Raw genomic sequence first — 16,327 nt, forward strand, 5'->3', positions numbered from 1 at the left:
TTACATTCGCAGTGCTTACTTGAATTTAAATTTTTGGTTATCAATATACCATGACCTGGTGGTTCTCTCAAACGAGTGCTGACTCGACTCATGCTGGTAAATTGCAGGGTTTCTGAAAATGAACCACACCTCTGGCCATACAGATGAGCTTGTATCAATCGGCCAAAATTAAAAGTAAATCTAATTTTGCTAAATGTCTAACAAAAGATGTCAGAAAATGTAACAACACACACTTTTATTTATAAAAAAAAAGGGGAGGGGGGTTGACGACCATCTTTGCATTACACAAGTTGCCAAGTTGCACTTAATCCAGTGTAACAAAATTTTAACGTATGTTAAAACGTGCATTTTTGTTAATTTTCTTTAAATCTCCCAAAAGTTATATGCACCACAATGTTTAAAAGTTAAAATATAGGGACCTGCCTGATGGCCATTCTTCATCATTGCTTTCAACGATGCAGCAGCATTCTAAAATTAAAAAAACAACACAAAACAAAACAAAAACACTTTATTTTGTACTCCTTAAAAGCGTGTTAAGTATGGACAGATTAAAATAGTGTGCTTGGAGCATTTTGTTTAGATTAGGCACTGAAAGAGAGGTTGGTAGCATGCAAATAACTACTAAACAATAATTATGAAATACGTTAGGTCTTGTGCTGGAAACACAGAAATAAATTATGCATGCAGAAATGTATGAAATGCCTAAACAAGAGAACTTTGTAAACGCCTTATTTTAGGGGTAAGGAATTATATGACAGTTTCAATGTTAAACTATTATAAACTTAGTAGAATCCAGTAAATGTGATATAACACTCCACTGAGACCTGACCTGGAGTACTGGGCACAGTTTTGGTCTCCATATTACAAAAACAGACAGAGCAGTTCCACAGATAGTCAGGAAGAATAAGACTAGACTGATTTAAGAACTGAGAGGTATGATGTATAAGGACAGACTGAAGAATCTAAGCCTTTAAAGTGAAAGAAAAAGGAGATTAAGAGGTGACGTGATTGAAGTGTTTAAAATTATGAAGGGAAATAGTACAGTTTAACAAGAACACATGGACACGACTTGAAATTCTGCATAAATGTTAGAATGTTTTTCTTCACAGAAAGAACAATAAACACATGGAATAAATTACCAAGTAATTGAGTGAAGAGTAGGACTTCAGGAACCTTCAAATTGCAACATGATGTTGTCTAGGAAAATCTACTTGAATAGTTCGGAGAGTTTGTGTTGAGTGATTTACTCATTACACTACTGTTCAAACATTGGCAACAATAAAGTATTTAAAAAATACCTTAAGAAAAAGGCCTCAATAATACATTGTTACATAATTATTAATTCTAAAATATGACAGCTTGTCCTGCTTTAATTCAGTATCCAACTGCAGTCCCTACTTACAAAAACCTCTAAATAAAAAGACCTCTACACCAAGATCTCTCTTAAAATTCAAGTGATAATGATTTAGGAAAGTTTAAAAGAAAAATATCTTGTTTAAAATTGCCGTTCTCAAGTAAAGAACTCTCAGCATTTCTATTATAACATGATCCTGATGATTTTTTTGGCCCAGTAAACAAGCATGTGGCCATCAGTCTTACGGAGTCCATGTTATAAGGATCATCAGCATTGAAGCTACCATCAAGGTGTTTAGCATTTGGTGGCTCTGGTTCAAAATTACTTTCTTTATGGCAACAAGTACAGAGTAAATAGTTGGAGGTCACATCTTCTCCCAGTGCCTTATTTCTCAACTGAGGAAACAATATTATTCAGAAACAAAGATATTAGCAGCTGGTCTATGGCAGATAATCGGTCTTGGCCAATGGTGGGCTGTTTTTGGCTTGGTGATTTATATAACTCACACTTCTCTTGGTTGGAAGAAAGTAGATTAAAAATGCTGTTATTTTGGAAGTATTTATTTTTAATCAATACCTTATATTAAAACTTTCTTTCATCTTGAGCTTTCAGATTTTGTACCCTACTCCCATAATGCAATTCTATGTGCCTCAAACAGCAAGAGTGGCTGCATCTACACTAATGTGAAAAATTAACTGCACTCCATGAAATGTATCTTTTTTAATTAATGTGGACATATCAAGATTTAATCTTAATTAAGGAAATCTTTTTAAATAAATGAGATGTAATTCCGGAAAAAACGAAAAACGTGAGAATAATTTACACAACACAAAATTAACATGTCATTTATCTGTGTGGAAAAAGTACATCCTTGACTATAGGATTGTATTGGCCCCTTTGGCAAAGACAACCTGTAATAAGTATTTCCTATAGTGATGCTCTGATCTATCAACCATTGATCTAAATTGGCTGATTTTAAACCACAGAAGACTCGATAGGTAGTTAGTAAATTGGCCAATCACAAAAAACATCTGCTTTTCTGAATTCTACAGTGACTTAGTTATAGTACTCCCTTATGTGAGGTATTACAGTAGTTGAGCTAGCGCACATTCCCTCATACTCCCGTGAACTTCCTGTAAACAGAGACCAGCAAGGCAGACTTTACTAGCAACTGAGAAAACTGGAATATTAGCCTTTTCAATAAAGAAAGTGAAGTAATAAACCAAGAAAAAAAGAAATCTTTAGAGTTGTCCCGCACAGACAACTGGCAAGCTACTTTATTTTGTTCGTTAATTAAAATGGATACTACTTGTCTGAGCTAGGACAGTGAACGAGCTTGTGTTAAGTAAAGCAGTACATTTTACTCACTTTTGTAAATTTGCTCATTTACAAAGAAATGAACAGTCTCTCATTTTTATGGTAGTTTCATTTTAATGGAGAGAGAATATCAACCAAAAATGTAGACCCTAGGTCCCATTTTATGCTAAAATTGAACAAAGCAGATAGATGCATGGGAAGATTTTTTGTAATATTATAAGAAATGATGCTTCTAAGATAACTGCGGGCGTAGTGACCACAGACTTACCACGAGGGGAAAAAAACAATTGAAATGAAACCATACATGTGTATACTGTACATATCTTTTGTTGGCAGAATACTTTATGAAATAAACAAGTCTTTAGCTTTGAAACCAAATGTGGTAAAAATAAAAATTATAAATTCAAAAACAAAAAGTCAAAGAAATAACTGTAAAGCACATCCATGCAAATAAACTTAAAGGAAGGTCAATTTAATTTGAAGAATTACTATTAGTACAACTGACTTTTTAAGGCTGCCTGTAAGGATATAAATCTCTCTAGTCTAAACGCTATGTCACATGCCTATCATTTACATAATCTTAACAAGTAGCAGGCAGTCAGCAGCACACTTCCGTGAAGGGAGTGGCCTAATGTGATGTGCTCAGTGACCGAATAAGTAGTCCACAACTCATTCCAATAAAATGAAACGATTGTCTTTAGTCATAGGGTTTGGCTCAGGGTGTGCATTATAACCAACAAACAATGAATGCGGATATGAAGGTACAATGCATATAATGCGGGACAAGGAATAAGGAAAGCGTGTGTTTTGGACCTCTCAAACAAAGCGGAGGCTCGTCTGTCTGATGTCTTGCGTTTTACATATTATGACACAAGAAGAAAAGAAATAGGGCACAGATTGCAGATCTGCCTGCTGTAGACGTCGTTAACCATTTGTACAGCATGCAGTTACTGTTAGGCAGTAAACTGTTGGTTGTCACAAAAAGAGGTGAACACAAAAGTACTGGAAGATTGGCATGCAGTGAGTAAATTAGACATACCCAGCAGTTTTCACTCATTTAAAATTAAATGGTCTGGCAATGAGATCAGCAAGTGCAGTCACAAATTCTGACATGCCCCATGACTAAAAGTCGCATACGTGACATCAGCTTAAGACCAGGTTGCAATAAGCCTAGGCCTACCTGGCTGCACCGAGTCCCTGGACATCGTGCTAATCAAGAGTACAAGTGGTTTTTAAACATGCATTTAATTGTAAAATCCTTCTGCTTAGTTTATTAAATTAATCGGATTCTGCTAGCCTTGTAACTGGCAGAATTCCTCTACATTTGCAAAACGTCTGCTAAGTAATCCACTTGAAAATAAAAGTAGTCGAATGTGATTAGGCATATGTCAAGTCGCTCAACTAATATGATTACAATGCCCACTTTGGACTAGTCAAATATTAAACCATGAATTTACAGTTTTACATGAAATTTTAACATACAAGACCAAAGCAAACATGCAGTTGTTTGATTAAAAATGTGTGCCTTATTGATTCAAACAGGTTATTTTTCTTACAATACTGGACCAACAGCTGCGAAGTACACCTGTATTTCACAACATAGTACCTTGTATATCACATAATCAGGATGTTGAAAAGCAGAAAAATGTTCATGAGTAGGTTACTATATATCCTGAGCAATAAACAGCAATAAGAATACATTATGAAATGAGTATTTTTTTTTTAATTAAAATGATTTAACAGCATTCATTTGTATATGAGAGAAATTAATTATATTTAAATTGCAAACTAAGAAACCGGTTATATAAATAGACGATTTCAGCTGTAAGCCTTTATCGGTTATTATCGAGGATACATGTATGAAAATGGATAAAATGATATGCAAATTACAACAGCACTGAACATTTAAAAAAATCTAAAAATTAGTGCAATGTAAAACATCCCACAACAAAAACACATCTGAGCTGCTTTTTATTGAAGACCCTTTTCAAATAAATTATAGTTATACTCAAATACAGAGATTCAAAATGACTGCCCTAAACTGTAATATGTTATCAACCAAGAAAACAACTTTAATAATAATTTAGACCAGTGACGTGATGAAAAGGGTATACAGTCAAAGATATTAACATCAAAGCTGTCTGGGTATAAACTATTGAAGGCTTCCTTACCTCATTATCTTAAATCATTTGATATGAGCCTCAAAAGTAAAAAATACTGTTAGGTCTGAAAGAAGCAGCCACAAAGCAGCAAGACCAAAAAGCAGTTTTGGCTGCACTCTCAGTGGTAATATTAATCAGTGGGAAGGCATCTTCTGCAACATTTTTAATAGGTCTCTGGCTTTGGCTAATCTTCATAAACAGCGCCTCCAGAAAGTATTCAGGCACCTTCACGTTTTGCATATTTTGTTAGGTTGCAGCCTTATTCTAAAATAATTTAAATTCACTTTTACTTTATCAAGCAACTCTCAATAAATACCCTTGGATGACACTTGGATGACAAAGTAAAAACAAAAGTTTTCCCTTCTTCATCTACATGTATGTTAGTTAGTGACTGGTTCAGACATTTGGACTACCACTTGCTACCTATTTCCTCTGCTTTAAATATTGAGCTGCAGAGCTCAACATAATTTTGAAAATTATACTTTTAAAATTTTGAACATGCAAGACAAAACAAATAAAACTAGTTTGTGCATTTATTAGTAACTAACGTATTAGTTGTTTCCTTCCCCTTTGGTTAAGGTTTTTATTAAAAAAAAAAAACAAAAACACGTGTGGGCTACCATAATATTTTATACAAAGGTAGAACAGGAAGTACAAAAAGGGTTATGAGTAAGCTACATTAAAATAAAACTTAATACAGATTTCACTTTTCATTCTCTATAAAACTGTGAGCCTAAAAATTGACACCCATTTTCAGAAGAAAAAAATTCTAATTCTAAAATGTATTAGAACAAACAAAATATTTTAAATTAAAAATTTAAATTACAAAATTACACTAAACACTACATTCAAAGAGCAGTCTTAGGTTTTCTTTGGATATAACTCAAAATTTAAGGCCTTTCACCTACTGTATATATCAAAGGCATCAACACTTAGAGCCCATTATGAGTGTATTGCTTTTGACCAGGATTGAACTACCAATGGCGATTCTGCTATTATTACTAATAAGCCGTGTTTATTACAACAGTTGAACAGGCAAAAAAAAAGGGGAACTATTGCTAAAAAAGTATTAAATTCAGAAAGAAAACAGTCTCACAGAGAAGATCTCAAGGCAATTTTCACTCTGTACTATAAAATTATTTTTTACATTTTCTAAAAAAAACGGTCAGGTCACAATTTTCAAAACTAATTTGTATGGATTCAGTTTACATGTTTATCCCTTCAATAAGGATAACTTAAAACAGACATATCCGTAGCTCTGCATCATTCTCAACTACATAATCAGATATTAAGTGTGGCATTTAACAAAAAAATAGCATTCATTTAAAAAGATGGCTATTATATGTTAAATTTAGTTCTATTTAATAGTATATTGTGCAATTCAGATTATTCAGAGATGTATGTTAAATCAGTTTAAAAATAAACAACAAGATGGAGAAAGGACTATTAAGAATTGTCATCACATTTTCTAAAGCTGCTTTTCTTCTTGAGACTACAGTGTATTAATACAAAATTGAAAATGTGACAATAAAGTTAACTTAGTCAAGGTCAACTTCCCAGAAAACTTGTGATAATCAAGAACATACCCTATTGTCCAAGTTTCTTTCTTGCATTCGCATTTCATAAGCAGCCTGCCGTGGGTTGTTAATTGGTTGTGATCTACCTCTTCCTCCCAGTGGTTGAGGTGCAAACTGCCCTCGAGGTATAAATGCAGGCTTCTCAGTCTTAAAAGAAAGAAAAAATATATAGAACAGAAATGCACAAAAGCAACTTTCTGAAAGTAACCACTCATCAGAAAAAAAAATTGAATTTTAAAAATTACTACCATTCTTTCTTCAAGATCCTTTATAGATTGTAAATTCATTAACTAAAATTTATAAATTATAGCTGTCAGTCACAGAATGGTACAAAGTCACCAGCTGTCAAAAATGAATGCACTACTACATTTAATAGAATTTCAAACTGCTCGCCACTAGTACATTATATATTCTTCAAAATGACTGCTTTTTGTTATTCCTTTGACATATAGCAATAAATATTATAGACTGTTCCTTGAAAATGGCAAATAAAAAACAGATGGTTACACAATTCTCATTAAAAAAAAAAATATATATATATCTAGTCCAAACTTACAAACGAGAAAGGACTCAATTCAAGCCAACAGGGCTTGGATTGCAAAATGAAGTAATAGAGAGAAAATAATGAGGGACGAATCAGAGATATAGGAGAAAAAAGAAAGAAAAAAAAAAAAACAGTGAAGTGTCCAAAGTTTGAGATCATATCAAGCAGACGGGATAAAAAAAACTGGGCAGTGTATTTATTGTAAAAATCAAACTAGCCTACCACAATGTTTTAGCATCTCAGCAAAAAGCATCTAGTCCACTAAGTGGACCCGATACAAGGTAACATTAAGTATTTAATGAAAATCAATTGAAGTGAAGGCTAGTAAAGAATGTACATTAATTACAGCTATATGTAATGGCAAGTTAAGTAATGCAGCACACTATCCAACTTTAGGAAAGTCTTTACTGTGTATTCCATCAACATCCATCCATTAGAGCTTTTGTTTTCTGCAGCAGGAAACACTGCATTAAAGCACAGGATACGCCTCAGTTCTGAGCATATTCATATGCTCACTTTTCTTCGATGCAACTACCACATGTTCTTTTAAAGCTTATGTCTGTATGCAAGCACCCACACACCCTACCCAACCCATATCTGCCTCACACAGGAGATAAAAAAAACTACTTCTGGCAGAATTGTGTTTCCTACAAATGTCCCAAAGCCTTCTATTATGCCTGACCTGTAGTTAGATTGAGACTTGTATTTCAGAAAGTTGCACAACTTAGGCAATTTTTATGTATTATTAATGTATGCCTTTATTTTAGGCTATATATCCTTTTCAAAAGTACTGTACTTTGAAATACATTTATTATTTTTGCATTTAACTTTTTTTTTATATATAAAACACAGAACAGAAAATGGCACTTATTTTTATATTACATTTCCTTATTTGGCTGACACCTTTATCCAAGGTGACTTACATTTATGATACAATCAGTAACATTTCTTTTTGGCTTTCCAATTGGCGCAAAGGAAGGGTAAGTGACTTGCTGATGGTCACACAGTGTCAGAAGCAGGATTTCAACCCAATACCTCAGAGGTTGAAGTCCAAAGCTTTAACTACTACACCACACTGCCTGCACTAAAGAGATCTATTTTTGACAGATACTGTATTATTGTATGCAATTTAAGAAATAAAAATGTAGATTTTTCTGAAAAGGAAATCAATTTTGTACAGACCCGTTACAGTATTTTCTCTTTTGTGTATTTACTACTGCTCTTTAATAAAGCAAAAGTATGTACTGTATTATCTGCTTACTCGATTAATCAATGGAATAATCAGTAGAATACTTCCTTACATAATCGAGAGCTGCAGGACTATAAAAAAAATACACACGATTTAGAAACATCCTGTTTTTCTACATCTTTAATTCAGTAAGTGCATTGCTGCCAAGAAGTAATTATCTGTTTTTAATCCTCTCCAGACAAAATTTTGAAATGATTGGTAAAAATCAGGTGTCTAAAATGCTTTAAAATAAACATCCAAAATGCAGGTGGACGCCCCAGTGACTAAGAGTGAAGAAAAATATCTGGTTCTGTTTACAAAAATTACCTTCATTCTTTTTTTCTTTTCTTTCATTCTCCTCTTGAAATTTTCCTAATATAAAAAGTAAAAATAAATGTCAGGTGTACACACACACAAATGCACTGCAAAACAATATGCTGGAGCATTTTCAAAAGCCAAAATAAGCATTTTTTTTAAATCATCTAGCACAAAAAAATAAAACTGTTTAAGTACAAAAAATAGTAATTACACAGATATGATGCACCCACCATCAATATAAACATCTTGTAATTCTTTCATTTTATGAAAGAAAAGTTAAAAGGTAAAACAAGGCAAAATCTGAAACTTGCTTGTTCAACCACTATTAAACTGTTGTGCTAGGAAGCGCATATGACACAAGCTGGTGACCCTGAGAAACTTGTCTTGATTGGGTTGTGATTTTGGGTCTCTCACATGTCTTCCTATCAGAGTTTCATCCAGTTTCCAACTGCCTTTGGATTGCAAAGGACACTGTACTCACTGACACTTTGAATTTTTTGAAAATTCTCTAAATGAAAGGCCTTTTCTTCTAAGGGTAATAATGTTCGGTCTCATTTCATTTAATTAATTCCAACTCTGTTTAAACAGACAGAGGATTCTTAAGTAATCAACAGAAGCTGGGACACCTGTGCAAACTGTTTGCTTCAACTTGCAAGACTTAATATACAGTAATCCCTCGCTATATCGCGCTTCGACTTTCGCGGCTTCACTATCGCGGATTTTATATGAAAGCATAACTAAATATATAACGCAGATTTTTCGCTGCTTCGCGGGTTCTGCGGACAATGTGTCTTTTTTACTTCCTGTACATGCTTCCTCAGTTAGTTTGCCCAGTTGATTTCATACAAGGGACGCTATTGGCGGATGACTGAGAAGCTAACCAATCAGAGCACGCAGTTAAGTTCCTGCCTGCTGAATGCAGTGTTAACCAGGAAGTCTCGTCTCGCACATTCAGCATCAACGTGTTTCTCTGTGTAAAGAGTTGTGCTCTTTTCGGTTTATCTTTGTGCATAGTCAAGCCCTTCATTATGGCTCCAAAACGATCTGCTACTGCTTCAGGGGCCGTGCCCAAGCGAAAACGGAAGATGTTAACGATTGCCAAAAAGGTAAACGTTTTGGATTTGTTGAAGGCTACGATTCTTTTTATTTAAAAAGTAGGAAAGGAATATAAGATCTACAGCCGCAGTGTCCTTTTAACCAGGGTGCAAAACGAGTTGTAAGTGGATGTAATAAGGCAGTAGTCTGGATGGAATCTGCTTTAGGGATTTGCATTGAAGACTGCCAGAAGAAGAACAACGGCAGTGCAACACAATCGCCTGAAGTGGCTACTTTGGAAGAACTGTAAAGCTCTCCTTTGTTGTGCAGTAAAATTAAACTCATTGTTATCGGACAAGTCATCGTGTCATTGTTGGCGAGTAACCATAATTAATTTTCTACTTACAGTACTAAGTACATGTACGTACGTTTAGTGTCACTGTACACACATTTACTGTATACTATTTTTCTTGCGTTGTAAGTATTTATTGCTGGTGGCCTGTCTATCGTAATGGCTGTAACATGTGATATCGGAGACACTCAATATCTTTAAAATAATATTTAGGCTTTACTGTATAGAAACAGTTTGTTTATATACATAATTTCAATGAATCTTACCTAATATATAAGAGAATACAAAGGGATTATGGTGTATAACTCTGCGGGGAATATTTATAAACAGTGTGGGAGAGTTTATAAGGGCTTAAAATATATAAAAATAACCATACAAACATATGGTTTCTACTTCGAGGATTTTCACCTATCGCGGGTTCTGGAACGCAACCCCCGCGATCAAGGAGGGATTACTGTACTTTAATTGCTTCTATGCATCTGTGGGTTATAACCTATTAGTTGTTACCTGAAAAAGGCCCATTGGTAATATTCTGAAATTTCCTCTCCTTTCAGTTATTCCTAACCTAAACTTTAAATTTAAATCTCTAGCAGTTTACTGCTTACCTTTTCACCATTTTAGGTCAAGGTAAACACCATCAGCTCAATAGTGCCACTCGGCAATAGAGTGGACGGACAAGTGAATAACTGAAGGTGTTGTGACAAAGGAAAAGAGATGGGATATGTTGGCGTGACCCCTGAATTTGAAAAAAGGAGGTTCACAGAGTTTGAAGTAAGATGTGGTTACACACTCAATGTGGGGTATACACCTTTGTCCAGCTGCCAGAGTGCGAGAGAAAAATACAGGATTTGGATTCCTCGCCCCTAAGATAAAGAGCCATGACCGAGTCCTATACATGCGCTTAATACCATGGGGAACCCAGCCAATGCATCTGTGGATAGAAACCAGACACCCAGAGAGAAAATGAAAACTCTATATAGAGTGAGAGCCCAGAACGTGAACTCCATTCTAGTTCACCGCAAGACAGCAGGGCTTCCACTGTGGTGCCCAATGATGATGATATTGTTGTACTTAATATCTTCCATTCATGAATATATTAATGTATTTTTCTCCGCTACAGTCACAGTGATGATAATAATCCATCCATATACTCTCCCTAATCTGATTATCTACTGCAGGGTCAAGAGGGTACAAGGTATGAATACCTGGATTGTAGGGTGCAAGGTAGAAACACCACCTGTAAGTCAATGTGTGTATGTATGTTCCAGCATCACATCCGAGAGAGAGAGAGGCTAGGAGCACACACTGATACAGTGCATTGCCGGACCCACCACACGACAAACCAACTCCGGATCTGAATTAGGACCCAAGTGCAGCCATGCAACGGGTGATACCTCAGCACCACACTAGTTCAGATGGAGTGCAACAGTGTGAAGTGTTTTTTTATGGTGGCTGGAGTGGCAATTCTGCCACCAACCCCCAAGTTTTTCCCTGCAGGTTGGAGGGCCTACATGCAGGGACAGATGCAGATTAACGTCATACCCAGGACGATTTCCGAATGGCTGGAGTGATTTTCTTTAAACTTAGTACACATGTTTCTCATTGGTCGACTAAAAATACTGTAGTGTGAAATCAACCCTAACCCACACCCTTCTGGGTAGAGTGGGGGTGATCTTGCGATCTAATACGCATGTTATCATCCAGTTGACACACTGAACCACCACCAGTGGGCTAACTGGAGGCGACAGCCAGCACTCTGAGCACCACAGCGCCCCTGTTGCTTTTGAAATTAAATAGAGAGTTGGCCGGTTCGGAGCGTCAATGGGATGATAACATACATAAAAGACCGCAAGACAAGCACATTAGTGAGTCTTCATTGTTTGTTAATTTTTAAAGTTGTGGTGTTTTTTTTTTTTTTAAATAAATAATAATAAAAAAAAAAAACACCACTGGTTTTCCTCCCGGCAACACTGGGTATTTCAGCTACTTACATTCTAAAGCAGTTGTTCCCAAACTCTGTCCTGGGGACCCACTGTAGCTGCAGGTTTGTGTTCCAACCAACTTCTGTTTTTCTTTGGATTTTTGCCCTAATCAAGTGAGTCATTTTTTCCCTGTTTTTGTGTTTTGGAGGCAATGTAGAAATTACACACTAAGTTTGGTAGATTTTTATTCAAATGCAATAAGTAGCTATATGGGAAATATGTTGTTTGTTTTAAGTCGTATTTTCAACCTAATTTTCTGCTTTTCCAGGTGTCCTGGTTATTTAATTGATTCTTTAATTAGTTGGTCTGACACGGACGCTGTTGCAGCTTTCATCGTCCTGGGTGTCTGCTAGGCTAGTTGTTAATTGTCACTATTAGGGTTAAATGATGGGAGCAAACAGCCAACAGAAGAGTTAGGAATTTATAGCTTTAGAAAAAAAAAAAATCTGTCTTATAAATGTAAAAAACAGAGGTGGTGCATTTCTGAACGCAGAATAAGAGTAAAAAAAGAAAAGCTAATTAAATGAGATTAGTTATTATAGATTATCACCACCGATTGTGAACCTGGTTGGAACAAAAACCTGCAGCCACAGTGCGTCCCCAGGATTGAGTTTGGGAAGCACTTTTCTAAAGGATAATGATAATGTATTAGTAACTGCAATAATAATAATATATTCCATCAAGCATCAATGTATCCCTTTAAAAACATTCTTATTTATGACTTCTGACATTTATATCTTGACTTATCAGGCAATTAACTAGCAGGAATACTCAAAAGATTTAGGAAATGTGTGCAACACTAATTATGTCTTAAAACAAGTCACCCTCAAATTACCACATTACTTATTTTGAAAATGACTAACTAGCAATCATTTTTGATGGCAGAATTTTGATAAATATCCCTAAAGTTGGAAAAATGTGATAAAATAAAAAAGCACTATCAATTAAAGTGTTAATTTAAAAAAAAAACACTATTACATTAAACCGCTCACAGGCATCATGAACACCACTTGGATGGACCAATTAAGGACTCACAAAAGCTGTGCCCATGATATGTAGGCTTGCCAAAGCTCCAAATTTTCATTTCTCTGAACAACATTGTTTTTAGTGATCATTAGATAGTTTCAGTCTTTAGCTGATTTTCCCACAACCTTAATAAGGAACAAAACTGCTGCTCCATTAGTAACTTTATATATGGAAAATAAAAGGGAATGACAAAGATTTATATTATTTCAAACTAAGTAATGATCAGGAATCTATTCTGACCATTCACACACATACAACAGAGAATTGTCCAGTTCGGTGCGAGAAAACACAAATAGGAAGAAAAACACATGTATTTTTAAGCATTCCTTTCATTAAGATATTTTACATTGTTTTTGAGATATCTACCAAAAGTTAATTTGGCTATGATTCATGTTTATAAGCAGTTACAGCTTATAGCCTTTTATTTGTTATTTAACACTAGAATTACCAGAGTCTACGAAAAAACTCATAGATCCGGCCCACCTTAAAACTGTTCTCACCTCTCCGCTACCGTCTTTTGCCTTCTAAATGTGCCGATTAAGATGAGCAGCAAGCAGCCGGCTATTCCATCCCCCACCGTCGCAGAACGTTCACTAAGTTTTCCCAGCTCATGCCTTGTTTGATTATCTGGGAGTGACTGAACTGCTGGAGTTTTAGAGTGGAAATAATAGATCGTTATTTGGAACACATGCATTTCATGCGTGTTCCGTTTCTACAGTAATCTGTGTAAACACATTGTTAAAACAAACGTTTTCATATTTTAGTAATAAATGTTACAAAATGCAGGCATGAACTATAGAACGTGTGAATCCCTATTTCCAAAGATCAAATAAACACTTTCACAAAAAGGTTCAAGAATGACAACAGCTTCCGTGGAGTAGCGCATTAAGATTTGTCTATTAGAGCGCAGCAGGCTTACCGTGCCTCAGAGACCTGAGATCGATTCCTCACTGGGGAGAAAGTGTTATTTTTTTTTTTTTTCTTTTTAACCATGGCCGCTCTGCCTGCTTGCAAGCTTCTGCTTTCTGCATGCTGGGCGTTTTTAAGTAAATCGTCGATCGCGTTTATTTCTGTTGATTAATTCATACCTTCATTCATTCATTCAGCTAATACTGTTATCAAGTGGTCGCTATTTTTGCCTGTTGTATACAATCTATCTAGCGTCGTTATCTCCACACTCACTGCCTGCTTGCAGCGTGTGTCGATTGATATATGATTTAATGTATTTCTTTTCAACCTCAAATGGACATAAAATGTATAAACCGGTATGCACTGTCAGTTAATGAGATCGTTATATTTTCATGAGGGATGCACCTTTTAAAATATTTTTTAACAATTGAGACTGCAATTAACATGAACAAGTGTCCTTATTACTGTTCTTATTTTTAGGTTCTGTAAGACACACACTGTCAGACAGATCACTGAATAATGCACAGACAGAAGTTGATAGATATGAAAAGCACTATATGACACGTGCTGCAGAAAGGGAAGCAGGCAGTGAGAGTACATTCACACATGAAAGGCACTAGATAAATGGATAGATAGAGAAGGCACTAGACAGATACATAATAGTATTAGCTATATTGTAGTTTGATGTTATATATAATGTATATGTATTTTACAACTTGAATTGTCAAAAAGAAATACATTAAATCATATCAATCGACACGCTGCACGCAGGCAAGCGTGCAGTGCGAGTGGAGATAAAGACGCTAGATAGATTGTATACAACAGGCAAAAATAGCAATCACTTGATAACAGTATTAGCTGTAATGAATGAATGAATCAATCAACAGAAATAACCGCGATCGACATTTTAAACTTAACGATTTACTTAAGAAAAAAAAAAAAGAAAAAACGCCCAAGCACGCAGAAAGCAGACGCTTGCTTGCAGGCAGAGTGACGAAGGTTAAAAAGAAGAAAAAAATAGCATTTTCTCCCCAGCGGGGAATCGAACTCGAGTCTTTAATGAACGGCAAGCCTGCTGCGCTCTGAGAAACAAATCTTAGCACGCTACACCACAGAAGCTGTTGTATTGTTCTTGAACTTTTTGTGAAAGTGTTTATTTGATCTTTGGAAATCAGGCTTCACATGTTCTATAGTTCATGCCTACATTTTGTAACATTTATTACTAAAATATGAAAAAAATTCTGTTTTAACAATGTGTTTACACAGATTCTTATAGAAATGGAACACACATGAAAATGCATGTGTTCCAAATAACGATCTATTATTTCCACTCTAAAACTCCAGCTTTCAGTCACTCCCAGGTAATCAAACAAAGCATGAGCTGGGAAAACTTAATGAACGTTTTGCGACGGTGGGGGATGAAATAGCCGGCTGCTTGCTGCTTGTCTTAAATCGGCACATTTAGAAGACAAAGGACAGTGGAGGAGAGGTGAGAACGGTTTTAAGGTGAGCCAGATCTACAAGTTTTTTCGTAGACTCTGGTAATTCTAGTGTTAAAGACTGCATTTGCAGTGAATGTTTACTTAAATACACATTTGAATTAAAACAAAATAGATTTGTTTAAATAGAAAAAATATATTGTGCTTCAGCATATCTTAAAGACTGGTGGGTAGTGAAAAGATTCTTTTAAGATCGTCTCTGTGCATCACTACAGATTAAGATTTTCTCAATACAAGCTTCATTTTAACATTGTAAAACAAATTGTGCTTCAAAAAATATCAAGTAATAATCAACCTGTCAAATGTAGCCTTTAACACTGATTAATGTCAGCATCCACTGAGCTCTTTTCCCATGAGGTATGGGAAAGTTGTTTAAATCTATACTACTAAAGATCCTGCTAAGCATGTCCCAAAAGTCAAATTTTAGTGTTGGTAAAATGTACACACCTCGTCGTCCTTTCTTTTTTTAAAGATGTTATCTTCTGCCACTCCCACAGCATCCATAATCATCTCAACTCGCTCCAAATTTACAAACCCATTCTCAGTCAGATAGCCCTGAAAGTATTTATATATACAAAAAAAACTTATTTTGATTTTCTTCAATGTAAATAGACATATGCTTTTTTTCCCCTTTCTTGAGATATCCTGTGGGAGAATATGCTTTGAAAAACCACAAGACACCTAAAATTAAACTTAATACGTTACAAAAAATAAATATGAATGAACAGCTTCAAATATCCAATACATCATTCTTTAAAACTTGTACAAAAGCTACATGGTATTTCAAATTACTCCACAATATAAAAAAAAAAAAAAAAACCTAAAAAAAAAAATTTAAATTTTAAAATAACTGTGATAAAATTATCTTGATTTTGAAATTCTTAATATTTCCTAGTACAAACTGAAATACCAGCCTAGGTGAAATGCTGCACTAAGCTGAAATATAATGCAAAATGTAATCATTTTTAAAAAGCCATCATTGGCCTGTGACTTACAGTACTGTGCTGTCTGTGCAGATAGTCAA

General features: G+C 35.1%; 1 protein-coding gene across 3 annotated transcripts in view; it reads right to left on the minus strand.

The window, feature by feature from the left end:
* xrn2 (5'-3' exoribonuclease 2) overlaps window positions 1-16,327 on the minus strand; it is a 256,764-nt gene that overhangs the window by 192,457 nt on the left and 47,980 nt on the right. For 2 of the 3 annotated variants that reach the window (XM_039748020.1, XM_039748022.1), the window contains exons 13-16: window positions 15,751-15,858; window positions 8,510-8,554; window positions 6,420-6,557; window positions 424-468 (exon numbers count right to left, since the gene is read on the minus strand). In XM_039748020.1, the coding sequence (XP_039603954.1) occupies window positions 424-468; window positions 6,420-6,557; window positions 8,510-8,554; window positions 15,751-15,858 (336 nt within the window). The remainder of the gene's footprint in view (window positions 1-423; window positions 469-6,419; window positions 6,558-8,509; window positions 8,555-15,750; window positions 15,859-16,327) is intronic. The other variant, XM_039748021.1, reaches the window with a different exon arrangement.

Source organism: Polypterus senegalus, chromosome 3 (assembly GCF_016835505.1).
Source record: "Polypterus senegalus isolate Bchr_013 chromosome 3, ASM1683550v1, whole genome shotgun sequence".
NCBI lineage: Eukaryota > Metazoa > Chordata > Cladistia > Polypteriformes > Polypteridae > Polypterus > Polypterus senegalus.